The sequence below is a fragment of the Leopardus geoffroyi genome, chromosome B3 (genome assembly GCF_018350155.1).
Source record: "Leopardus geoffroyi isolate Oge1 chromosome B3, O.geoffroyi_Oge1_pat1.0, whole genome shotgun sequence".
In the NCBI taxonomy this organism is placed as follows: Eukaryota; Metazoa; Chordata; class Mammalia; order Carnivora; family Felidae; genus Leopardus; species Leopardus geoffroyi.
The window spans coordinates 135,803,811-135,830,503 of NC_059337.1; the positions used below are offsets into that span (position 1 = coordinate 135,803,811).

Below are 26,693 nucleotides of genomic sequence, written 5' to 3' on the forward strand. Positions count from 1 at the left end.
CGAGATCGTGACCTGGCTGAAATCGGACGCTTAACCGACTGCGCCACCCAGGCGCCCCTAGTGTCCGACTCTTGATTTAGGCTCAGGTCATGATCCCGGGGTCATGGGATCAAGCCTTTGTCGAGCTCTGTGTTGGGCATGGAGCCTACTTAAGATTCTCTCTTTCTCTCCCTCTGCCCTTCTCCCCCACTCATGCTCTCTTAAAATGAAAAATTAAAAAAAACAGAAAACCGGCCTTTTTCCAAAGTGGTTGTACCAACTCACATTCCCCCCAATAACATGCAACGGTTCTGATTACTTCCCATCTTCACCAATTTGTGACGTCAGTCTTTTTAATTTTAGCCATTCTGGTGGTTGTGTCGCGGCATCTCATTGTGGTTTTGATTTGCATTTCCCTAATGACTAATGATGTTGGGCAGTCTTTCACCTGCTTGCTAGCCATTCGTATGCCTTCTTCTTTGAGGTATTTTCAAATCTTGTGTCTGTTTTTAACATCGACTTGGTTGTTCTCTGTTAGGTGTATGCTTTGCAGATATCTTCTTTGAGCCTATGGTTTGAGTATTCGTTTTCTTCACGAGGTGTTTTGATGACACGTGTGTAAATTTTGGTATGTGTAATTTATCCATCTTTCCTCGTGTGATTCTTGCTTTCTGGTCCAATCCACTAAACTTTTGGCTGCCCGTTGGAGAAAATGTTGGGAGGGAGTAACAGGGAACCCGAAGGAATTGCAGGTGGACAGAGCAGGGTGGGGAAGCTCGGGTTCTGCTGAGCTGATGGAGGGCAGCCCTTTGTAGGGGAGTTTGCAGGGGGCAGGGCTCAGAAAGAGAATGCCTTCAATATTAGGGGACTGGATTGGATCCTTCAGGCGGTGGGAGCCATTGAAGGTTTTAGAGCTGGAAGGGATGTGATCACAAGGGTGGCACAGTGCCCATGACATTGGAGGCTGGGCAGTTTCTCCTTGGTCACCCTGTCCTCGGGATGCAGGTGGGACTCCCAGGGAGCTGGGGGCAGGGAACAGCTTCATCTCTGTGGATCCTTGAAGACTCTCCATGGGCCCAGAAGCCACCCCATGAGGCCCCGTGGGCCCCATGAGGTCATAGAGGGCCCATTTCTTGCTGAGGAAGCTTGCGTGGTTGTGGGCTAGTTGCTAATCAGAAGCCTAGGGAAGGTGTTCATATATATGGATTTAGAGCCACCTCTGCCAATGGCTCCAGAATCTTACAGGGACCCCCACCCTGCCCCCTCCGACCTCCCCTCCTCCTCCCCCCGCATCCCCACCCCCGCACCTGCCAGCCCCCAGGCTTCCGGGTAAGATTGCTCAAAGGCCTTGGCCCTTCCCCAGACATCTGCGTCCTCGGTACAGCTCAGCACGACCTGACGCACTCTAGGTCACTCGTTCACCTTGTCTGTCACCTGGCCCCTCTCCTAGACATGAGGTTTGTTGTTTTCGTTTGGTTTTGTTTTCTCTGCTCTAACCCAGTGCCTGGAACAACATCTGGAGCTTGCAGACCCTCAGAGACTGTTCACAGTACAAGTGAATACAAGACAGACCCCCTCCTTTCTCACAGAGCCTGTTTGTTTGATCATGGCTTTGGTTCCATAGGACAAAATGAGGACCTTTGTCCCCAAAGCCCAGGCCCCGCCTCAGGCCACCCAGTAGGTGGAGGAATATTCCGGGCCACCCCCTGCCCATTGCACCGATAAGAAAACAGACTCTGAGGGAAAGGGCGTTTCAAGGCCTAAGCCTAGCTGGGGGCAGAGAGAAAGTTGGAGCTCTCGCCCCCAGCTGCCATTAGAACCCTAACCTGCCCCTGGGGGAGGCCCCAGGCCAAGTAAGGAGGTTTAAAGATGATCAGGAAGACTTTTGGTTCCAGAAGATAGTTTTGTGTTTCCAAGTGGGGGGAGGGGTTAGAGCAAACAAACAGGCCCTTTTCTGGGTAATTCTGGCCTCCACCCTTCTCACTTCTGTCCCAGAGGAGATGCTGTGACCACCCTCATCCTTCAGGGCCTGGGAAGAGGTTACATCAGTATCGGCTGGGCCTCCTTGGATTTGAACTCCAAATGAGGCCCACTGGGCCCCAGCCCCACGGCCTGTGGACATCCATAGGGCGGCCCTATGGCCCCTCCCAGCCCACTCCTGTTGCCCTGGTGACCAGGCACACTTCTCTGCGTGGACACGGAGGGGAAATCCACAAGTATCCGTGCCTGCACATCCAGCATCCCTGAGACGGAGGGCTTCTCCAGGGATTTGGGAGTGGGGGCGTCAGGAGGGAATTTTAGCACACACCCACATTGGCTGACTGCACACCCGCCTAGCCGGGCCTCTGCAAAACCCGGCTGCTTAAACAACACAGCGCTGCCGGACCTGTTTGGTCCAGCACTTCCCAGCCTCCCTCCAACTTAAGACCTGCCAGGACCCTGCCCTTCCCTTTAGGAGATGCTGTTCCCTCATCAGGACTTTTGGGTCTTGCTGCCCTCTGACCCCCTCTCCCCCACCACCTGGTTCCACTTTTCTGTGCCTGTAACGGGGTTCATCCTGGCCTGGTCCCTCCACAGGGCGTCTCCTTACTAGCACCCGCTAGTCAGGGACACAGGCAAAAGAGGGGCACCAGCCACAGCTTCCTAGGTAATAAGGGTTACCATCCCTGCAGATACACCGAGAGATTTCGTTCCTCAGAATCAAAACTCTGTGTGTGCAGGGGTTCCAGTGGAGTGAGCATTTGGGGGAGGGTCTGAGGTCTCTTAAACTGGACCTCTACTTTGGTTTTGCTCTTTCTTAGGCCTGTGATAGGCCTCCTTCCCCCCCCCCCCCCTGACCTATCACATCCTCACCCTGGGGAGCAGAGAGTGTTAACTGGGAGGGACATAAGGGAGCCTTCTGGAAATGTCTGTATCAGAGCAATAGAACTATAATGCAAGCCACAAATGAAGTTTTAAATTTTCTCGTAGCCGCATTAAGAAAATAGAAGGAGGGACGCCTGGGTGGCTCACCTCAGTTAAGCATCCGACTTTGGCTCAGGTCATGAGCTTGTGGTTCACGGGTTTGAGTCCCGCATCGGGCCGTGCACTGACAGTGTGGAATCTGCTTGGAATTCTCTGTCTCCCTCTCTCCACCCCTCCACCCCCACCAAAATAAATAAATAAACTTTAAAAAAAGTAGAAAGAAACAGGTGAAATTAATTTTAATAACGTTTTCTTTAACCAAATACACTCAAACTATTGTTTCAACGTGTCGTCAACATAAAATCTTATTAATGAGCAATTTTACAGTCTTTTTTTTTTTTTTTTTTCATATCAAGACTTCAGCTCCTGTGTGTATTTGATACTCCTAGCAGGTCTCAATTCAGTCAACCCACTTTTAAGAGCTCAATAGCACTGGTCTCTATCTGGGTGGTAGTTAACATGGGTATATGTATGTATGTATATATATGTATACATACATATATACATAATTAACACGGGTATATATATAACATATATATACACATATATAATTCTGTCTAGATGTATACTAAAGACTTGTATGTTTCACTGTAAGTTACCCTTCAATTTAAAAGTTTTTAAGGGGCTCCTGGGTGGCTCAGTCGGTTAAGGATCCAACTCTTGGTTTTGGCTTGTGAGTTTGGTTTGTGAGTTTGAACCCCACATCAAACTCCACACCCACAGTGCAGAGCCTGCTTGGGATTCTCTCTCTCCCTCTCTTCTCTCTCTCTCTCTCTCTCAAAATAAACAAATAAACTAAAAAATAATAAAAGGGGCACCTGGGTGGCTCAGCCCTTAAGCATCTGACCGAGTCAGGTCATGATCTCACAGTTCGTGAGTTCAAGTCCCACATCAGGTGAGCTTGAGCCGCGCTTCAGGTGAGCACAAGACCGGCTTCAGGTAAAACACCAGCCCCACTTTGTGAGAGAGCCCCGCTTCTCTCTCTCTCTCTCTCTCTCCCTCCCTCCCTCCCTCTCTCTCTCTCTCTGACCCTTGTGGGATTCTCTCTCTCTCTCTCTCTCTCTCTCTCTCTCTCTGCCCCTGGCTCACTTGCACCCTCTAGAGAGAGGTACAAAAAATAATAATAATAAAAATAATAAAAGTTTTAAAAATTCTCTTCAGAGCTCTGCTCCAATGCCCGCTGTGTTTCCCTGAAGCCATCCTGGGTTGGAATTAGCTACTTCTGTTACACTGTGCTTCTGTTATGTTTATCCCAATGCTTCAGCTGCTTGTTTCTGTGCGTATCCAACCCATTTTATTGTAAGCACCCTAAGGGGAAGATCATGGTTTATTTTTTAATTCTCAAAAGACTCCTGGCTTCACAGATGCTAGATGAATAACTGACCCATTGAACCGAATCCCCGTTTGTTACACACCAGTCTCTGGGCTGGCTGCAGGATGGGCTGATCATTTGATTCTGTTCTCAGTCCTGTTCCAGATGTTGGCAAACAAGAAGAGGAAGAAGAGGAGGAAGGTGGCATGGGGCCCTGTCTGCCGGTCACCCCGAAGAACTGCCTTCCACGGCGGGGTATCAGCGTCCTGGAGAAGCTCATCAAAACGTGCCCGGTGTGGCTGCAGCTGGGTCTGGGCCGCGTGGAGGCAGCCAGGATCCTGCAGCGGGAGGCGGCTGGGGTGAGTTGGGGTCTCTTCACCTTGTGACGGGTGGGCGGGCACAGCCACAAGGAGCTGCCTGGGCTCCCACCCAAGCAGCTGGCCTCTGCACAACCGCCCATCTACATTCCTTTCTTGGGTTTATCGGCTTTTCGACTGGGGTGTCTTTTCCCCAAACTCAGGAGCGAGAGACTGGCGGGGGCTCTGGTGTCCCTGCTGGAGAGCAGGGAACTGTGTGGCTGGCATGGGCTGTCCTGGGCATTCGTGCACCTGCGTTGACACTTGGAGAAGAAAGGGAATGCCTTCAATATTAGGAGACTGGATTGTGGACAGGACCAGGCATCTGGGACCAGAGGGTACCAGAGGATATCAGAGCTGGAGGGACCTGAGAAATCATTTTACACCCCTTTATTTGACATATGAGAATTAGGGGGCTGTGTGTGATGGAGGCAAAAGCTCTTGAGTCAGGCTCTGTGAGTTGAGTGAGCCTCCCTTTCTCTCACTTTGAAATGGGGCCATCAATTAAAGTGCTTTGCTCTAGGTGATAGGGGCATTGCAGGGGAAGAAAGATCCGTAGATAGTGAATCAGAGCTCATCAAATGCCACCGACCACCACCCCACGCATTTTCTGTTCCATGCCACTTCCTTTAAAAAAAAAAAATTCGTTTAATTATAAAAGTGATAGGCATATGTATTCACTGTAAAAAAAAAAAAATCAAACTGGACAGACGTGACAAAGTGAGGAGTAGAGTCTTCTCAAAGTTTTTGCCATCTATTCTCTTTTAGCCTCTACTCCACTCCCCAGGAGTCTTTTTTTCGGTTTTCTTTTTTATCGAGGTGAAATTCCCATAACAGAAAATTAACCATGGTCAAGTGTACCATTTAGTACGTTCACAGTGTTGTCCCAGCACCGGTCCTGTCAGACATCTGCCAGACATTTCCTGGCCCCAACGTGAAGCCCTGCATCCAGTCCCCCCACCCCCACCTCCGCCCCTGCCCCCGGCAACCTCCAGTCTGCTGCCGAAGCCTCTTTTGCTCTAAGTGCATGGTGTGTCCCTCCAGGCATCCTTTACGCAGAGCCCCATGTTGATAGCGGCCAGGATTCATCAGGTACTTACTGAGTCCCAGGCACTAGTCTCAGGTCTGTCTGTGAATCATCACTCTTTGGGCTCACAGCAGCCCTCTGAGGTAAGCATTACAATTATGCCCATTTCACAGAGGAGGCAACCGGCAGGCAAAGAAGTTGAGTGACCTCCCCCAGATGACTCAGTGAGCAAGGGCCCGAGCTGAACCCAGGCAGTCTGGCTGCTGCTGTGCTGTCTGATACACGCACGTGCAGGTGGAATCATGCCTTTCGGCCGCTGAACACTCCTCCGGGGTTCAGCGTCGATGCAGTATGCAGTCTATGTGCGCTGTGTCCAGGGAATGCTCCAAGCTCCCGAATACACGGGGCTCGGCTGATTAGTGGACTCATTCACCTTGGACTAGATAGAATCCATCAAGTCCGCAGTTCCAGGATTACCGGGACTTAGGGGCTTCCAGCCACGTCCCAACTTCCCTTTGTCACAGGTGCCCCTGCCCTAGGGAGTAGGGACCCTCACTCTTAGGGAGTGAGGCCGGACAGCCCAGCAGGATCCTTCCCAGCTCAAGGGAGGCCTCCTCTGGGTATGGTGGCAGGTGCCCCGCGGGCCAGGCGAGTCCCACCGCAGCACCAGGGGCAGCCTGGGAGTCTGTAGGTCCCTCTGGAGGGATGAGCAGGGAGGGAGCTCGAAGGGCAGGCTGTGAGACTGTCGTGCTCGAGAAAAAAAGGTCTGTTGTTTCGTCCTTCCCCCCCATAAAGTTTTCTGTTTGGAAATAACTGACGGCTTCAGAGCGGATGATAAAACCGTGTGGAAAAACGGAGTCGGGGGCTCAGGCCAGTGAGTGTCCCAGTCAATGTTCCCAGGCCCCAGGCCCTGAGAAACATCCTCTTCCCTATTAGGTTCTTTTTTTTTTTTTTAGTGTTTATTTATTTTTGAGAGAGAGAGAGAGAGAGAGAGAGAGAGAGAGAGAGAGAGAGAGAGCTCTAGGCTCTGAGCTGTCAGGACAGAGGCCAACGCGGGGCTCAAACTCATGCCACTGTGAGATCATGGCATGCTTAACCAACTGAGCCACCCAGGAGCCCCGACTCTTCTCTATTAGGTTCTGAGGGGATTAGCTTCCCACCCTTCCCGGAGGCGATGCAGCTCAAAAACAGCCCCAAGTGCAATGTTTTGATGCTGAGGGATGGCCATTTTCTGGAGCTTTCTTGGTCACTGGGAGAGGTGTGCCCCGGGCATGGGTGTAGATGTGGGCGGATAGCACAGTGAGGACCCTTCCCAGAAGGCAGGTTCGTCTCCAGGGCCGGCTGGGCTGGGCCGACGTCTTGACTGCTCTGCCCCCGAAGGGTTCAGCCCTCGCTTCAAAAACTTTAAGATAACCCCAACTCACAACAACAATAGTGGTTCTAAGTGAAGAATGCTTACTGATGCCAGGCCCTGTACTGGCATTAATTCAAGTACCGCATGATGTCGTCTCATTGAATCCTTGTGATAATTCTGTGGGGCTGACTCTGCTATTATCCCCAGTTTACAGATGATGAAACTGAGGCTAAGAGGAACATTTCTAGTTTGGGCTTCCCTTGAAGCAGACCCCGAGATGAGGATTTGAGTTCAAGAGGTTTATTTGGAAGGTGACCCCAGGGAGCACCAGCAGGGGAAGTAAGACAGGGAAGGGAAGGGAAGGGAGGCAGCTGATAAGAGGTATGTATGTGATCATGCAAGTTACCTCTGGGCAAAGAGGAGTGAATCTTGCTGGAGCCCTCTAGGAGCCAGTGTAGAACACGCATCTCAAGGTCATCCCACATCTCAAGGTCATCCCCCCACTCTCGAGGGACGAGAAAGCAGTTGTTGTCTACCAACCCCTGAGAACCGTTGGTTCAAGGCTGTGGAGGTGAGGATTCATGTTCCAGCACCTCCTGTCTGCCCTGGGTATGAGAAGACCTGACCCTGGCCAGAAAGCGGTGCTGAGCTCTGGAGTGATGTGGGCAGACTTCCTGGAGGAGGCAGATGCTGAGCCGGGTCATGTGGCACGGATGGGCAGGACTGAGATGGGGGGAGCTGAGAGGTTCATTGGAGAGTTGGTGGGTGCGAGAACCGTACAGGCTGAGCCCCAGAGGTCGGCATGAGCTGGGCTGGGGCACACGGCGATGGACCTATGATCCGGGGGCTGAGTCTAGCAAATAGAAAGCTTCTCCAGGGCTAGGTCCTAAAGTAACCCCACGCCCAGAGGCCTGAATCAGATCCTGGGAGTAAGGCCATAGCTAACATTGAGACAGAAGGCAACTGCCCTAAAGGAGGTCAGCCAGGCCCTCGCTCGGTTCCCGCTCGCTGCCCCTCGGAGGCCGCAGGAGCAGGGCCAGCCCTGAGAACAACAGAATTAGAGCAGATGCACCTTCTGTCGGCTTCCCTGCCCTCTGCCTTTACCCCGGACTCTTCCTCTTCTGTAGTTTCAAGCAGAAGCCAAGCCCTAAGCTCACACTCTGATAACAACAATGGGCCAACTTTTACCCAGAGTTTTCCCCAGAGTTGCTCTTTGCACAACCTGATCCATTCTCACGGCGATTTGTGTCAGGTAGTAAGTGTTACTAGTGTCCCCATTTCCAGATGAGGAAACAAAGGCACGAGAGGTTCACTCACTTGCCTGAGGCCACACGACTGGTGAGCACAGAATCTGCATGGCGTAACCTTCATCGAAGGCCCTTTGCTGGGTACCTTCATCCCACACGATGGCCTGAAACTCAGCTACAGTGTTGCTTTCTTTGTTTTTAAAGCTGCAGCCACTGCAGGTGACTTCCAGGCTGTGAGAGAGAGAAGGGTCTCCAGAGATGGCCTGGACCCACCCTTCCTGATGTGGAGGGTACTTCCTCCTGTCCATGCGAATGGTCAAGAGACTGGGCATCCTGCCCCCTTGCCCCCACACCAGTATCTCTGTGACCTTGACCACGACCCACCCCCTCCACCCCTCCCTGTCTCTCCTCCCTGCAGCCTGCTTCTCTGATAAGGTGTTGGGAACATACTGGCCCATTTTTTATTTGTGTGTATCCAGAAACCAGGCAATCGAAAAGCCACCTTTATTCCATCTGCACCCAAACGTTGTGTTTAAAAACAAAAACAAAACAAAAAAACAAACCACACTTATTTTGGAAATTTGAGATTTGTAGAACAGTTGCAAAGATAGTATAGGGAGCTCCCAAATACTCCTCACCCAGTTTCTGCTATAGTTAACATGTAACGTTAGTAGGATACATTTGTCACAATTAATGAAACAATATCGATACATTCATGTTAACTAAAGCCCACAGCTTGTACCCGGTGTCCATTTTCTGTCCCAGCATCTCCTCCAGGGCACCGCATTACATTTAGTCGCAGTGTCTTCTCAGGCTCGTCTTGACTGTGACAGTTTCTCAGGCCTTCTTTGTTGTTCGATGGCCTTGACAGTGTTGACGGATACAGGTATTTTAAGGTATTTTGTAGGAGGGCCCTCGGTTGGGATTTATCTGATGGTTAGACTAGCGTTATGGGGCTGTTCTCATCACATCATGTCAAAGGCACCTACTATCAACATGACTTACCACTCACTGTTAATATTGACCTTGCTCACCTGGCTGAGGTTGTGCTCAGGTTTCCCCTTGGCAAAGTTAACTGTTTCCCCCTTCTGTACTGCCCTCTTTGGCAGGAAGCCACTGTGCATATGGCCCACCCTCAGGGAGTGGGGAATCCTTACTACCTACGTCAATTATTTGGAGCTCTTCTGCACAAGATCTTTTTTGTGTCCTCTCCATTTATTTATTCATTCATTTATTTATTTTTTAATGTTTATTTATTTTTGACAGAGACAGAGCATGAGCGGGGTAGAGGCAGAGAGAGAGACACACACACACAGAATCTGAAACAGGCTCCAGGCTCTGAGCTGTCAGCACAGAGCTCGATGCGGGGCCCGAACCCACAGGCTGTGCGATCATAACCCGAGCCGAAGTCAGACACTTAACCAACCGAGCCACCCAGGCACCCCTCCATTTATTTGTTTATTCAGTCATTTAGTTGTATCAATATGGACCCATGGATATTGATTTCAATGCTTTGGGTTATAATCCAATACTATTTTAAGTATTTTGTTGCTCAAATTGTTCCAACTTTAGCCATCGGGAGCTCTTTCAGTTGCCTCCTGAGTCCCTTTGATATACGCCCATCATTGCTTGCGTGTGTGTGTGTGTGTGTGTGTGTGTGTGTGTGTGTGTGTGTGTGTGTTTGGTCTTTGGAGCACTTCCTTACTTTCTGACTGCATGCTTCTTGTATATTTCTTTTTTTTTTTTTTTAATTTTTTAAATGTTTATTTACTTTTGAGAGACAGCATGAACAGGGGCAGGGCAGAGACAGCTGGAGACACAGAATCTGAAGCAGGTTCCAGGCTCTGAGCTGTCAGCACAGAGCCCGATGTGGGACTCGAACTCATCAGCGGTGAAATCGTGACCTGAGCTGAAGTCAGACACTTAACCAACTGAGCCACCCAGGCGCACGTGTATATTGCTTGCCCCAGTCCTGGAATCAGCCATTTCTCCAAGAAGCCCTGGTTCCTTTTGTTAGAAAATAATATTAGAAAGCAAGATCAGGGTGTTATGTTTGTTTATTGCTACTGGAGTATCATTGCTTGGAGGACAGAAGAATAGCTTTTAATGAAAGAAATCTCTTGTAAGATTGCTTTTGTGGTGGGGGTTTAGCTCAATAGTTGCAGCAGCCTAGTTGTGATACAGACCAGCCACACAGGTGGTTCAAGGCACCTTCCCCAGGTGTGAGGCAAGGAATACCGATTCCGTTCAAGGTGAGTTTGGCAAGGGGTTGGGTGCCTGGGTGGCTCAGCCGGTTAAGCATCTGACTCTTGACTTCAGCTCAGGTCATAATCTCATGAACTGTGAGATCATTCCCTGTGTCCAGCTTGGTGCTGATAGCATGGAGCCTGCTTGGGATTGTCTTTCTCCCTCTCCCTCTGCCCCTCCCCTGCTCACGCACTCTCTCAAAATAAATTAAAAAACTTCAAAAGATTAGTTCAGCAAAAGCATCAGGGAAGCCCCTCTCTTGCCCCTTCGGGGTGCTGGGGCCAGGAAGGAAGGCACAGTCAACACTTAGGGCAGACCTACTGTGTGCCACACACCATCTGTCATCTTTCCAACAGCCCTGCAGAACAGGGAGTGGGCTTTCTATTTTATACCTGAGGAAACCCAACGCCCGTGGTAAGGAGCCTGCCCTGAGTATAATAGCTGCTAAATGGTCAAGTGCGATTGGAAGGCACCAATTGACTGCCTTCAAAGGCTTGAAAAAAATACAATGTCTCGGGGCGCCTGGGTGGTGCAGTCAGTTGAGCGTCTGACTTCAGCTCAGGTCATGATCTCACAGTTTGTGTGTTCGAGCCCTGTGTGGGGCTCTGTGCTGACAGCTTGGAGCCTGGAGCCTGCTTCCGATTCTGTGTCTCCCTCTCTCTCTACCCCTCCCCTGCTCATGCTCTGTCTCTCTTTCTCTCTCAAAAATGAATAAACTTAAAAAAAAATGCAATGTCTCGGCCTCATTCCCAGAAATGTGGATTTTTTTTTTCTTTTTTTTTGGTCTGGAGTAAGGGCTCAGGCACCAACGTGTTTTAACAGCTCCTAGGTGATTCTGATGTGCAGCCAGGATTGAGAAACTCCATCCACTCCATGCCTTGCCAGCACTTCATTATCAGTAACGGGAAACGTGGGTCATGTGTCCAGAGTGGCCTCTAGAGCCATGGCAGCCCCTGAGTTTGTGGCCTCTGGGAAGGACCAGCCACTTCTGTTACTGCTCGGATGGGCATGATTGGAAAATTTCCCCAAGCAATGGGAAAAGAGTCCTAAAATAACAGAAGTAGAAAAGCAGACAGCTCTGGATTGTCCAGGCCAAAAATGGATCATAAAAATAAAATCATTATTGTGTCTTGGGCTTTGGGTTTGTATATATTTATTTGGAGAGGAGGAAGGGCCTGCAGTGACTGCATAGTTCTCTCCCGAAGCATATTCTGTCCAGCTGTTACTGAAATCAGTTGGGCTTTCCAAAAACCCACACTGGCTAAGGGTAGACAGGAAGAGGCGCCTACAGCTGTCTGTTGCAGCCTCGTGGACTGCAGGCATTTACCCGTGAAACGCCCTGTGCAAGCCTGTCAGGACCTGGGCAAGCCCCCAGGGCACTGATGCTGGGGGAGAATCTTCTGGAAGGAAGGAGTTGTGGGACCCTCCCACCCCCTTGCCCTCCCTAGACTGGAAAAGCCAGCTCAGAGCGGGGAAGTGACTTGCCAGAGGACACAGCAAACCAGGGTCGGAACTAGGAGGGACACCCAGTGTCCTGCCTTGCAGCCCAGTGCTCTGACCACTACCCTACTGTTGTTTTGGGCGTGGGGACGGGAGAACCCTAGCTCTTTAGAGAAAATCGGACCCCCTGGGATGCCTAGGTGGCTCCGTCAGTTGAGCCTCAGACCTTGGCTCACGTCATGACCTCACACTTCATGGGTTCGACCCCCGTGTCGGGCTCTGTGCTGACAGCTCAGAGCCTGCTTCAGATCCTCTGCCCCCATCTCTCTCTGCCCCCGCCCCCCGCTGGTTCTCTAAATAAATAAGCAAACTTTTTAAGACAGGGGTGGGGAGGGGGTGGGAAGAGGGCACAGAAGGAGTGGGCTGATTCAGATGTCGGCCCAACGGGGCACCAAACTGTACTTGTTCCCACAGAGGAGAGAGGTTGAGTGAGGACGCTGGGGCACAGCAAGGTTTGTTGGTGGCCTGGTTAACGGGGGAAGACTCAGGAGTGGCGGTGGATGGTACAGAGGGCAAGACTGTGAACTGTTGCGCTCGTTATGACCCCGGGCAGCCCACAGGCACGGGTTTCCTGCAGGTGGACAAAGAAGGCTGGACTTGTCACCTCCTGTTCCCTCACTGCCCACCTTGAGCTTATCCTTGTCTCTGGGCCGAGGCCTGGCATCTGGACCCGGCCTCGCTGCGAGTGCCTGGGGCCTCACATGCTTCCTTTCTGACTCTTGGAGCCATTCACAAACAGTGGAGGATAGGAATGCTGCCTCTGTACAGTAGGGGTTTCTGTGCCATTTGCCCTCAGGGCTCGGAGGCAGGTAGAGGGTCTCTGGGGAAGGGAGGCACCAAATACTGAGAGCTTATTATGTAGCAGGCATTCTCCGGAAGGCACCTGTGCAGTTCTTCTGATAATCACTTGAGGCACTGCCTCAGCCGGGCATGCTTTTGGCTTCAAGTAACAGCAAACCCAGCCTGTGGTAACTTGAGCCATAAAGCTATGACTGTTTGTCTAATGAGGAATGTGGAAGTTGGGGCCCAGGGTTAGTTTAGCAGCTAACCGATGTCCTTAGAACCCAGGGTCTTTCCACCTTTCTGTTCTCCCATCTTCAAGGTGTTGGCTTTGTGTCCTCAGATTTGTCACCTCATAGTTACAAAAGGGCAGCTGCAGCTCCAGCCATCTCACCCATTCAAAGGCAGGTGGTCACAGGCAAACGGCTTTCTTCTCCTAGACTCAGTCTTTTTGCCAGGGAACAAATATTTTTTAGATGCCTTTTTGGTCACCCCTAACTGCAAGGGAGGTTGGGAAAGGATGAATGGTAGAAAGGAGCAGAAGAACCATGATTGGCTTTGACCAAACATGATTCATCTCCTGAGGCAGGATCTGTTGCACCCAGGTCAGAATTGGGGTTGGTTAGCAAGAAAGGGAAGAGATTAGTTTGTTTATTTATTTTGAGGGGGAGGGGGGAGTGCACGAGCAGGGGAGGGGCAGAGAGAGAGGTGGGGAGGGAGAGAATCCCAAGCAGGTTCCGCACTGTCAGTGCAGAGCCTGATGCAGGACTGGATCTCATGAACCAAGAGATCACGATGTGAGCCAAGATTAAGAGTCAGATGCTTAACCGACTGAGCCACCCAGGCACCCTCAAATATTTATTTATTTATCAAATGAGATTATGCCTGTAACAATCTTAGCATGTGGTTTAGTGCTCAGTAAATGGTAGCAGTCTACTATAATAATAAAGATTATTAGCACTATTTATTTATTAAGTGCACACCCGGTGTCAGGTGTTTTATGTACGTCATCAGCAATTCTCACGGCAGCCCCGAAAGGTGGATGTTATCATTCTCATGCTCAGAAGAGGAAAGGAACTTGCCCATGGATCCAACAGCTAGTGAGTAGCAGAGCTGGTTCTGGGTCCCACTGTATCTCTAAAAAGCTAGCTGCAGCGGGGGCAGAACGAGAAGTGAAGGGGGCTTGGAGAATTTGCACACAGGACCCCCCAAAGGTGTGGGAGAACGAGCTCTGAGGGGCCCATCCAGCACTGCGGCCTCCTACGTACTCACCTGCAGCAACCATCGTGGGCGATACCTCCTTAGAGTAGAAGTCGTGGTCACCAGTCATGAGGCTTGGGAGTGAGGGGTTCACAGACAGCTCACACAGATGGTCTTCCTCCCGACACTGACTTTGGCCAGACTCTGCTGAGTCTAAGCATAGGAGACTCACCATAACCTAGAATCCTTGCAGGAGTCACTATGGTTATTTAGAATATTATAATATGCATCATCGTGCCTATCCTCACTTGGCTGCACAGCGACACTGTGTCTAGAGTGCGGTCTGTGGCTATTTCCCAGGAGGGACCCTGTGACTAGCTGAGCAGCTAAACCCTCCCAAAGGGGAACACAGAACACTGTCCAAAGGACAGTGGCCCAGGCAGACCCCTGTCAGTGCCCCCCTCCCTCATGGCCCCACTAGCCCGCAGCCTCTCTGTGCACCGCCCCCCCCCCCAAACTTTCCCCAGTGCCTTACCTTGGCTTTTCAGATAAGAGCCCCAGGACTTGGCCATGGTAGAGGGAAGTGCCATGTGAGGCTTTGTGGCCATGCAGAAACGGCGGGTGTTGGGCATTCAGAACTGGGGACTTGTCAGAGTCCAGCCTGGGGGACTTTCCACCCCTGCCCACGCCCCTGCCCCTCAAAAAGCAGATGACACAGGCAGGAGGGCTATAAATAAGTGAGCCGCTCCTGGTGACAACTCGGTCTGCGTCTTCCTTCTGCCCTTCCCATCTGCGTGGCCTTGGGTTTGTTTTTCCTCTCTGTAGCCCGAGTCTTCACCCGTCAAAGAGGATGGCAACAGTACCTACTTCACAGGGCTGTGGGGGGAACGAGTGAGGCCAAATGTAAGGGACGAATGTGGCGCAGAGCACAGACGTCAGCCGCAGTTTCAGCTTCTGGCTCCTCACCCTCGACTGAACCATGCTCTCAGGGAAGCACCTCCTGGTTCCTTTGCACAGTAACCACGTGTGGCGGACTCATCCTCAGTTCTAGGTGGAGCCCGAGACCGGGGGACAGAAGACCAAAACCCAGCTGGGGTGGGGGGGGGGGTTTGCAAACGGAGAATGAATCCTTGGTGAGCATCTGTGGAGACTCGACTGTCCCACTGGGTGCTTCCCTGTGCAATATCTCCGCGGCTTCCAATTCCAATACGGAGGGGCGGGGCTTTGGCTCTTTTTTTGTTTCTGCTGGGTAGTCTGGTGTTATTCTCCCCATTTACAGATCAGATCAGAACACTGAGGCTCAGGGGAGCCACAGAATCACCCAGGGCCACCGAGCTCGTGACTGGCTGCTCAGGGCCTTCCAGGGGCCCAAGAAAAATACAGACTGTGACAGACTGACTCTCCTCCCAGCTGGAGAAGTTATCTTCTTCCTTTCCGTAAACATGGGGGTGGAGCACAGGGCTGATGTGTCAGCAGAGTGGAGAAATCTAGAAAGAAGTCCGTGCTGGGTGTGAAAGAGCCAGGGAGCTTGCAGGGCACGAGGAGGTCCCATTTGAGGCTGGCACCCGTGCTTTGTCACGGCAGTCAACCAAGAGAGAGCTCAGCGTGGGGTCACAATAGTCCAAGAAGAAGGCGATGCCAGTAGAGGAAGAAATATATGTTGGGTCTAGGGCCCTGGCCCTTTGTAGGTCTCTCGCTCTCTCTCTCTCTCTCTCTCACTCTCTGACCGAGTTCATCCTTCTTATAGACATCCTGATTGTCTTCTCTTCTCTTTTATTTGAGAAAATAAAAATAGTTGGTGGCATTTGCACTCACGGGTCATGACCCACAGTTTGGAAAACACTGGCCTTCCTTCCCGTGCCCTGTCCCCCAGAGCTCCAGGCAAGAGGCCCTGGGGCAGCCCGGAGTCTACTCATTCCACACTCACCACCCCCCCACGTACATACTCACTCACTCACTCACTCACTCACTCACTGCTTTGACAACAATTCTCCAGCGCCAGTGGGGGTCTACAATTCAACCCAGCTCTGACACTAAGTACCTGGAGTGAGTGCAGACCCCGTAGGTTAAAGAGCAGGGTCCCCAACAAGACTGCCCTTACTTCAGACGCCAGACACAAGTGGGGTCCCCAGGCTACCCAGACTTCTGACTTGGCTTTAAACATGACGGCCCCCCTTCAGAGTTGATCATTCACTGAATGACTCTGAGAACTCACTGCAAACACTCTATTTCTGCTGACCCTTTTATTCTGAAGGACACAACTCAAGAGCAGCTAGGGACAGAGATGAATAGGGGTGAGGTCTGGGGTGGGGAGGGGCGCACAGAGCTCCCGTTCCCTCCCCCTGGTGGAATCCAGGCACAGCACCCCTGACACATCTGTGTGTTCACCAACCAGAAATCTCCACGGAGTTTTATCTCCTGGGCATGACTGGGCCGACTAACACGTAGGCCATCCAGTCTGCAGCTCCCCGGAGAGGCAGAGGTGGGGCTGAATGTTCCAACCCTCCATTCCCCACCCCCCCACCCCCGCTGGCTTTTCTGTGGCCAGCCCCTCCTTTGACACCAAGGGCTGCCATGAGTTACCTGTTAGTGTGAATTCAGGTACAGTCAAAAACGGCTCATTATGAATAATAAAGGACACTTATCACTCAGGAAATTCCAAGGGTTTTTGTAGCTCTGTGCCAGGAACCTGAGACAAAGACCAGATCCCCTTTTCATTATACTACACTCCCCCACCCCCACACCCCCACACCCCCACAGACTCACCCTCACATTCCCACACACACTGCTGGTTCCCATCCAGCCCAGGCGGAAGACAGCTTGACCTTGGGCCTCTGAAGCAAAGTCCAGATAAACCCTTTTCTCTGCAAGACCGTGTGTTCCTGAGGCCAGATCAGGTTCAGGTGAACACATCGGTTCAGTGATGCCACAGCTCTGCGTAAGGCGAGGCCGTGCAGGGGGCTCAGGCGTCCTCTCTGCGTGCAGGGTGGGGGCTGCGGAAGGCTTCTAGAGGTAAGCCAGCCTCTGCTGGGTCCCCTAGGGAAGGCCAGCTTCCAGGCTGGGGCACATTTGCAGGCAGCATGTCACCTGCATTTCCACCCCCAGAAGCCTCCCTCCTGTCCTCGCCTGTCCTCTCCCATCCACTCCAGGCTCTCATGCTCTCTCCACTCTGCCCTGCTCCAGGAGAGGGGCTGGTAAACTTCCAACCACAGTTGAGTGACTCATGGGCTCATTGTGTCACTGCTCCCAAAGGAGTCCAGCTTCTCTGGGCCGGGTGCAGGGGGTACAGGGGTGACGGAGTGCCCAGGATCCAAGTCGAAGGGCATTACTTGTCTCTCTCTACCTCAGCTTCCTCCTCTCTAAAATGGGGATAATGATAACACCCTCCAGGGGCGCCGGAGTGGTTTAGTCAGTTAAGCGTCTGACTTTGGCTTTGGTCATGATCTCACGGTTTGTGAGTTCAAGCCCCACATCGGGCTCTGTGCTCACAGCTCCGAGCCTGCTTCAGGTTCTCTGTCTCCCTCTCTCTCTCTCTGCCCCTCCCCTCCTCAAAAATAAATAAATATTTTAAAATAATAATAATAATAATAATAATAATAATAGCAACGCCCCCCCCCCCATAGCTTTAATAAGGGAACTAAGCGAGATCATGGAATCTAATCACCTGGGGTTAAAGCCTGAGGCAGACTAAGGGAGGCAGTAGGTGTGGGCTGCTATTAATCAATATTAGTATAATGTTTTCTTAACAGTTATAATAATGAAAGCAGAGAATCTGGAGTATCATGAAAGGGGAGAGAGGACAGTGTGCCTTGGTGGGGAAAGGGAAAACGTGCCATTTTCATGCTTCTCCAGAGCGTCTCGTGCCCGGGGCCACATCCCTGGGGCCACATTCTCGGGGATGCCCTGGTGGCCCTGTTCCCCAGCGTTCCCTCAGCGTCTCTGGCCAGGCTCCTGGTCTTCCACGCTCTAGCCCAGGAGCTTGGGACCTGAGTGGGGGAGGCTTTAGACCTCAGGGTGGGGACGGGGTGGAGGCGAGCATACATGTTGGGGTGTGACTTGAAAATCAACATGACTGCCCCTACCTTAGAGCTTTTCTGTGTGTGTATGCCGGACCCCTACCCATATCAGAATCAGCCCATTCTGAACCCTTCCCACCCAACCAGCATCCCTGGGGTGGGGCACAGGAATCCGCATTTTAAACACCCCCATCAAACTCTATGTCTACAATACAGAATTCTTTAGGAAACATTGATTTAGTTGACCGCCCCCCCCTCTGTGGGCCTATGAGAAATGGAGACTCAGGAGCAGGGGACATGGGCCAGGTGACATGTGACTCTTGGGGCAGAATCCCCAGTTCCCCTGAGGGATGCTTGCCTCCTTGTTTCTGGAACATTCTGGATGACTTCCAGCTCACTGCTGTCCTTCTAACCTTCACCCAAATCTTTGACTCATGGAGCTGCCCCCTGCTTCCATTGTAGACGTTCCTGGTCTGCCGGGACAGCAGCTTGAAGCACCTGGTGCTCTGTGTCCACTTCCCTTCCCTGAACGACAGCTCGTCCGAGGTGCTCGAATACACCATTAAAGAAGAAAAATCGAGTAAGTACCTTCCTGTGCTGGCCCCTGACCACACAGCAGCAGAAGATGCTACACCACACTACCACAGACACTCCCATCTGGTCAGAAGGGTTTAAAATAGGAAGGGTGGGGGGACTTTCAGCCCCCCAGAGTTATCTGGCCAGGTTTGTTGTGAACTCAGTTTATCGCTCACAGTCGATGTGTTTCCGCTCACCCCCGTCACAGCCTGTTGGCTTTGCTTCCTCTTGGCCGCCGCGAAGCTTCTTCTGGTTAGCTCAGGCTGGAGAAACTGAATAAAAGGAGAGGAACTGTCTGGATCCCTGGTCCTAGTGATAGCTCGGCACACACCCCAACCTTGATCTTGGACAAGTCACTTAACCCCCCTGAGCCCATTTTCTCGTCTGTCAGATGCGCATAACAGTCACTGTCCTGCCTGAGCCACTGGGCCTTTGTGAGGGTCAAATGGGCAGGCAGTTTGGAAGACGGAAATCCTGTGTGGGCACAGGGCTGTGGGGAGCAGGCCTGGGGCCCGTGGGAAAATATTTTGGGGCCTCCGATCAAGGGCGGTTTGTACTGATACACAGTGAAAGGGTCCGGGCCTCTCGCAGACCATGCCAGGTAGTAAGAGCCAAAAAGCCTAGAAGTTAGAAGAATCTATAGAATATTCCAGGCATCCAGCTTAGGTCCTCTTAAAAATCCGGGGGATGTGGAAAGCTTTTTACCCTTAGTTAGACACAGAGTGAAAGGAGTTAAAGAAGACAATAAAATATGTATGAAGTATATTTCGTAAATATATATTTATATAACGTGTAAATACAATAAATATTTTGAGATATTTATTAAATATTCTGGAGTAGTTGTTTCTCAGGAAACACTTGTGCCCAACACTGAGCAGATACACAGATGAATAGGCTCTTGGCCTCAAGCGTCTCCCGGTCTAGTTGGGGGTGGGGGGGGCTTGGTGGGGGTGGGAGGGACACAGACACACACTTGCTGTGCAGTGTGACAGGGGTGACTGCAGAAGGTGGGAAGGATTCCAGGAGAGCAGGAACAAGGAGAGAACACAGGCTGGGTCCCAAAGGGGAGACCAGTGGGTATTCGTGCACTTAGAAGCTAATCTTCTAGCTCCGGAGGTGGATGTGGATGAGAGAGCAGAAGCAGGTTGCTCAAGGGGGCCTTTCCACAGAGACCCTGACTCACTGTATGTTCAGCACATGGTTATTGAGTATCTCCCCTGTGTCAGGGGCTGTTCTACCATTGGGACCACAACATGGAACAAAACACAGCCTCAGCCTCTCCGGGCTGATGTTCAGGTGAAAGGAGGAGACGGTAAACAAGTAACAATACAGGGTGACCTTGAGCTGAAGAGTCCCTGCTGTGTAGAATGTGGAAATGGGAAGATCAGCCAGCTGCCTCAATATCAACAAAAAGTGTAAGGGCTTAAGCCCAGAAGAGGCTAGTGTCTGCTCCTGTGCAAGATTCCTCAGCAGCAGCGGGGAAGGCTCTTTTGGGGGGGGGGGGGGGCGGGGGGCTCTGCAGCAGGAGCAGGCAGCCTCCCAGTTCAGAGTCTTGTGCAGGAAATGGGTCTGTCACTTGTGCTTGCATTCCATTGGCTAGAGTGCGGTCATATGACCACACCCAACTGCAAGGGAGACTGGGAAATGTGGTCCTGGCTTGTGCCCAGGCAGAAGCAGAGGACTTGGATTTTGGTGAAAGGCTGAGAGTCTGTGAGGGGGTAGAGTATGTGGGGTTGTTACTTTAGATAGCAAACCAGTGACCTCTGTCCCGCAGTGTCCAGCAAGGAAGAAAGTGTAGGGATCTCAAAGAGGAAGGAGGGTCATAGTTTTCCCAAGCCAGGGTATACAGCGCCTTCTAATGACTGCAGAAGGGGGAGGTTGTTTGGGGCTCCTACTGTTCTCCAAGAACCCGGGCCCTTTCTTGGATGTTCTCAGCAGGTGCCTGGGGGTGCACAGACCCCGGGTGCGTGTTTGACCATCAGCCGGGTTCAAAGACTCGCCTGCCCAGGCACTAGTTACCTGCAGTCCTTTAGAAACCTGATAGCCAGTTGTGCTCTTGAATTTCAACACCAGCATGGAGAAAGTAGCTGAAGGTGGGCATGTGCTCTAGAAGTGCAAGGAGGGAGCTTTGTTCAAGGGCAGGCTGATAAGGAAGGCTTCTCAGATGAAAGGGGAACCGGGCTGGACTGACAGACTGGAAGATCTGCTTTTCTCCTTTGCCCCTCTGCTTCCTTCCCACTTCCCCGCCCTAGCTCCAGGGTAATCACTTCTAAGTCTTTCCAACCCCGTTACGCTTCCTGGCCTTTGGGGACTTGGTCAGAAAGCATGCACAAGTCCTACCCAATGGAACCAGGATGTCATGTCTGGCTGCAAATGTCTCATTTCCCATCGGGAGCCCAAGCCACAAACCAAGGCACTTAGCTCCCTTTTCCAGATTCATATCTTCCTCCCAGGACCATGTGGTAGAATCTCACTTCCCACTCTGAAACACTCAGTGCTCAACTTTGCCGAAAAGACCATCAAAACCCAAACCCCAAATCCTTCCTGTGACATAACTCTTCCAATCATGATTTGTGTCCATTCACTGTGACCGCACAGATGTCATCTATAAGTTTGCATGTGTTTTTCTTTGGCTCTTTCTGTATATTACTCTGGTGCTCCCCCAAACCTCACACTCCTGAACCCAGACAACATCAAGAATGTACCAGGTGATGTGTTTCCGTGCTTCCTTGATTCACCGTTCTGATCTTTTTGGTCTCTTTCCTCATTCAGTACCTGTCTCCTTAACATGGTGATCGAGCACAGACTACAGAAGCCACCGCCTGTGTTTGAATCCCACTTCTGTCTTTCACTACCTGTGTGACCTCTCCAGGCCTTACTTGGCCTCTCCAGGCTTCTACGATGGGAAGGATAATGGTGTCTCCCTCATAGGGGTGCTATGTCTAAATTACTTAGGACAGAGGCACCTGGGTGGCTTAGGCAGTTAAGCATCCGACTCTTGGTATCGGTTCAGGTCATGATCTCATGATTAGTGGGATCGAGCCCTGAGTCAGGCTCTGTGCTGACAGCGTGGACCCTGCTTGGGATTCTCTCTCTCCAAATAAATAAACAAACTTTAAAAATAAATAAATAAATAAATAAATAAGTAAATAACTTAGGACAGTATCAAGAGCACAAGAGAAGATTAGAATCATATTTGTTGGGCCTTGTTATCATTATTATTATTACTAATTCTCCTGCAAGATTAAGCTAAAAGGAAGAGTGGAATGAGCCTACACAGAGGTTTCCAGGCTCTGGGTAAATCCCATCCAACACGTGCACCTGCCTCGTAGTCCCTTGTGGGAGGAGGGAGCCACCAAGCTTTTGAGTTCCCCTGTGGCCGTGGTGGCCTCAGCGGGGGACAGCCTGAGGAGGAAGTGGGCAAGGGGAAGGCCCAGGCCTGGGACTGGGGCCTTTTGTTGGGATTTCCCACGCAACTCAGGCAAAGGAGGGAGACGAGAGGATCCCCCGAACACAGGAGGTCAGCCTCACCCGTGGCCCCACGAGGAAGGCTCACTTGGACCACCCCTGTGGTTCTGTGTGCTTGGATCCCCCTCTCCTTCCTTGTTAAGAGTTTCTTTGCGGGGCGCCTGGGTGGCTCAGTCGGTTGGGCGGCCGACTTTGGCTCAGGTCATGGTCTCGCGGTCCGTGAGTTCAAGCCCCGCGTTGGGCTCTGTGCTGGCAGCTCGGAACCTGGAGTCTGCTTCAGATTCTGTGTCTCCCTCTCTCTCTGCCCCTCCCCCATTCATGCTCTGTCTCTCTCTGCCATTCAAAAATGAATAAATGCTTAAAATTTAAAAAAAAAAAAAAAAAAAAAAAAGAGGTTCTTTGCAAAACGCTGACCCAGTCGCTCAGGCTAGTGATGCTGTGGGGACGAACAGCCCTGAGCAGCAGCGGCTGCTGTCTGCCCTCTGTGCAGGGAGGGGCAGTGACCACTCCGAGCAGGCATCACCATCTCCTGCACCCCCAGTCTACCTCTGTTCCGCTCCGAGGTGAAAAGAAGGCTTTGCCGTGTCTGGGTAGCTAAGCTACCACTTAGCTTCACAGGGACCCTCAGAGGCCAGCTGTGTGTGCGTGGCAGGTGGGGGCAGAGAACCAGCAGAAGAAGGCACTAGGGCTGGGGACGCAGGGAACACATGAGCAGGCTACAGGATGGACGGAGGCTAGGCCAGCTGAAATGGCTGAAATTAATGAAAAGCTAGCCCCTTTTCATTCATCCGCACCCTTGAAGATGGTGACACTGACACATTCATGTGATGGCATTTTTTCTGCTGGCTGCCAAACAAAAACAAAAACAAAAGAAGGAGAAGAAAGAAAAAGAAAATGAGTTGGCCCTGTCTCCAGAAGAGGAACCATCAGACAGGGACGGATGATGTGGTCTGGCCCCTACAGAAAGCCACTGCCTGGCACTCAGTCTGAGCCATAGGCCCCGTTTCGGGGGCAGCCCCACGGTACTCCCTGCCTATTCCCTGCTACCCAGGCTGACCCCCTGGCTTTAGAAAAGCTGGCATGTTGAGCTCAGGCAGGGTTTCTTCTTACCTTGAACAGATCTCCCACTCTGAGGTCTGTGGTTTGGGGCCAAGTAGTTGAAGCTGATAGATCCACCTGTGATTAGGAACAAAGCCCACCTCACTGGGAAATTTGGTGAATGTCGTGCTGATTGGCACTGATGTGTTATCGCCACTGGACTGGAGGAACCTTTAAACCAAGGAGGAGAGAAATTCTAGATAAGTGTTCCTGGGCAGTAGAGATCTGTGTGTATGGGCAGGTCAGAGCGTCATCCAGATGGCCCTGTGTGGACCAGAATGCCTTTGAGGTCCACATGGGAGATTTGCACTGCTGCTCTTGGGTTTGAGCCCTTCACCAACTGGCCCACCATCCTAGAATGAGATTGGACCCATATTTGGACCACAGCGTATTAAGTCCATAAAAAGGGAAGGAACGATCATCGTTAACGTTGGGGTTGGGAAGGACAAGGCAAGCTCGTGATATTTTGTCGGGGAGGCAGTACTCCCATAGTTGTGAGTTACACTCTAGTCAAAGCAGAGCTCTTTTGAGAGCATGTGCTCTGGAAAGGCAGATGGTTCTACATCTTTATTCTGTCTCTGTCACCTTGGGACATCAGACAAGCTACTTATCTGTGCTTCAGTTTCCTCACGTGCAAAATGGGAGCACCTGCAACAGAACCAACTGTTGGAGGGTTGATGAGTGAATACATGTAGGGATGGGGGACAGTATCGCCTGGTGGGAGGAAAGCACTCAACAGCATCGTAGCCATGTTATCATGATTTATAATAAGTAATATATGTTTGGTCTCCATTCCAGTTCCTGGCACGGAGCTCCCCAAACCCTTGGAATTTCCTGAGTGTTAGGAGCCATAAAGGTGTCTTGATATTCATGACAAGTCCCTTTCAACCACACCAGAGTTTGTACAAAGACCTCAGTGAGGGCTGGGGAGCCTGAGGTGTTGGTTGCCAGGGAAACCAATTGCATGATTGGAGGGTGGGAACTTTCTGTTCCACACCCTGACCTCCAAGGAGGGGAGAGGGGCTGGAGGTTGAATCAGTCACCAATGGCCAGCGGCCAACAATTTAATCATTTAATGCATGGCCAATGCATCCCCATGTAGTGAAGCCTCCACAAAACCTCAAAAGGATGGGGTTCAAAGAGCTTTTGGATTGGGGCAACATACTTTGCCCTGTGAACCTCTTCCATCTGGCTATTCGTCATTTATATCATTTTATAAGAAACTGGTGATCTAATATGTAACATGTTTCTCTGGATTCTGTGAGCCGCTCTAGCAAATTAATTGAACCCAAGAAGGGAGTCATTGGAACATCCCATCTGTTACTGTTTGGCCACAGGCACCTGGACTTGTAATTAGCATCTGAAGGGGTGGGGCAGGGGCCCATCTCCTGGGACTGAGCCTTTAACCTGTGGGGTCTGACGCCACCTCCAGGGGGACAGCATCAGAATTGAGCTGAATCGTAGGACACCCGGCTGGTGGAGGAGAATCGCTTGGTGCGGTGGGGAAAGAGACCCGCTGGAACTGACATCAGAATTGGAGTAACTTTCCCAACATGACCGTGTTGTCCCCTGGACGGCGTGGGGATGTTTCTGAGGAAGAGCTGTCCCAGCGTCCGCATGGAGTAAGCACTCTCAGTAAACACTACCAGTCGTCATTTGCTGTGGGGATTGAAAAACATCAACTTACACCTCAAAACCATTGTTTCCTGCAATGCCTTGTTTCCAGAGAACTCCTCTAAGAGGCTGATTCATTCTTTTTATCACACAGCGGTTGTTACCCAGGGAGGTTTGGGCTAAAAGCTAACCACAGTTTGTTTCTTTCTGGTTTCAGCAATTCCCTTCTCAGCCTCCAAAATTGGGTTTGGTCCAGGGAAAAAAAAACACACCATTGGATCATTTAACTCCAAGAACTTTATTGTAAAACTTTGATGAATTTCTTTTTTTTTTTTTTAATGCATTAAAATTTTTGTTTCATTCCAGTATGGGTAGCAGACAGGGTCACATTAGTTTTGGTTGTACAATAGAGTGATTGACCCCTTCTGTACATCACTCACGTCTCCTCACAATAAGTGTTCTCTTCACCCCCTTCGCCTGTTTCCCTCCCCCCTGCCACCCGCCGTGAATGCGTTTTGAATCATGGTGGTGCATATAGTTTTTAGCCTCCCTTTGCTCACTTAAATATTTTACCATGAGCTTTCTCTGAGTTATTAAACATTTTGACAACGACACAACCAATTGAACATGTTCTAGATGGCTTCGGAAGGAGGACACTTACAATGGGCTCTGGAAGACGTGGCTCCTGACATCGGATCCATAGGGCAGACACACACACACACACACACACACACACACACACACACACACTCACACACACACTTAACCAAAAGTGCAGGCTAGACTGTCTGTCGTAAGTGCCAGAATGTGAATGGGTACTTTGGAGGCATCAAAATTGATTACTTTTTTTTTAAGTTTATTCATTTATTTTAAGAGAGAGAGAGAGAGATGGAGTGAGGGGGAGGCAGAGAGAGAGGGAGAGAGAGAATTCCAAGCAGGCTCCACACTGTCATCACGGAGCCTGACACAGGGCTCGAATGCACAAACTGTGAGATCATGGCCTGAGCTGAAACCGAGAGCCCATCACTTAGCCAACTGAACCACCCACGTGCCCCCAAACAGACTACTTTTGGCTGAGGGAGATATCATCCAGGACTCCCTGGGCCGTGAGGTTGGGAAATCACCGTGAGGAGGAGAAACTGAGACCACAGCCTGCAGGGCTCAGACGCAGGAAAGAGATTCAGGGAAGGGTGGGCGGTGTTGGGGGTAAGGTGATGAGGGGAGCCAAATCGACGATGAGGCTGGGAAGGTGGGATTGGGCCGGGTCACCATGGGCCTTGACAACCACCCCCGGGTGTCAGGGTCTCGCTCTGCAGCATCTTGGGAAGGCACGGACACAGTTGGAGCAGGAAGTGCCCAGATGAAATCGGTGCTTATGAAGGGAGCTGGGCTGGGGGGGGAGGGGGAGGGGACGGCCCTCCCTGCCAGGAGCAGTAGGAGCAGGAGGAGTGAGGGTTTGAGAGACCTGCCCGAGTTAAGGGCCTCGATGGCGATGGCGGTGGCAGTGGTGGGAACTGGGCAGGGCAGCAGGGCCAAGAAAAGGGGCGGGGCCTGGAGTGGCCATTGCAGGGGGGTGGGAGGGGAGGCCCTTCCAGTGGATGAAGCCTCCTAAGAAGGCGGGGTGCTGCACCGCCTCTCTGGGGCACAGCAATACAGGGACTGCCGGGAGTTCACTTTGCCCTGAAGAAGTGGGACACAGGAAGAAGTTTTGACAGAGATGAGAGAAACTTCTAGAACACAGGGCCTTGGAGGCAAGAGAAGGGGAAGAGAGGGAAATGGGTTTGTGGGAGTGAAGGTTTCATGCCAGCACCAGGCCCGAGTGGGTGGCCCGTGTGCACAATGGCCACCACCTTCAGGGGCTTTGCAGCTTCCGAAAATCTGTCCGAGGGAAAACAGTCCAACCCAACTGTTTCAGAGAGCCAGGGTTCTCTGTGCAGCCACCCCTCTTTTGGGGG

The 26,693-nt window shown here is 51.4% G+C and overlaps 1 protein-coding gene across 2 annotated transcripts in view; it reads left to right on the forward strand.

Annotated features, from left to right (window-relative positions):
* Nucleotides 1–26,693, forward strand: part of RIN3 (Ras and Rab interactor 3) — a 123,732-nt gene that overhangs the window by 36,147 nt on the left and 60,892 nt on the right. For both annotated transcript variants that reach the window (XM_045448283.1, XM_045448282.1), the window contains exons 2-3: nucleotides 4,410–4,614; nucleotides 18,445–18,562. In XM_045448283.1, the coding sequence (XP_045304239.1) occupies nucleotides 4,410–4,614; nucleotides 18,445–18,562 (323 nt within the window). The remainder of the gene's footprint in view (nucleotides 1–4,409; nucleotides 4,615–18,444; nucleotides 18,563–26,693) is intronic.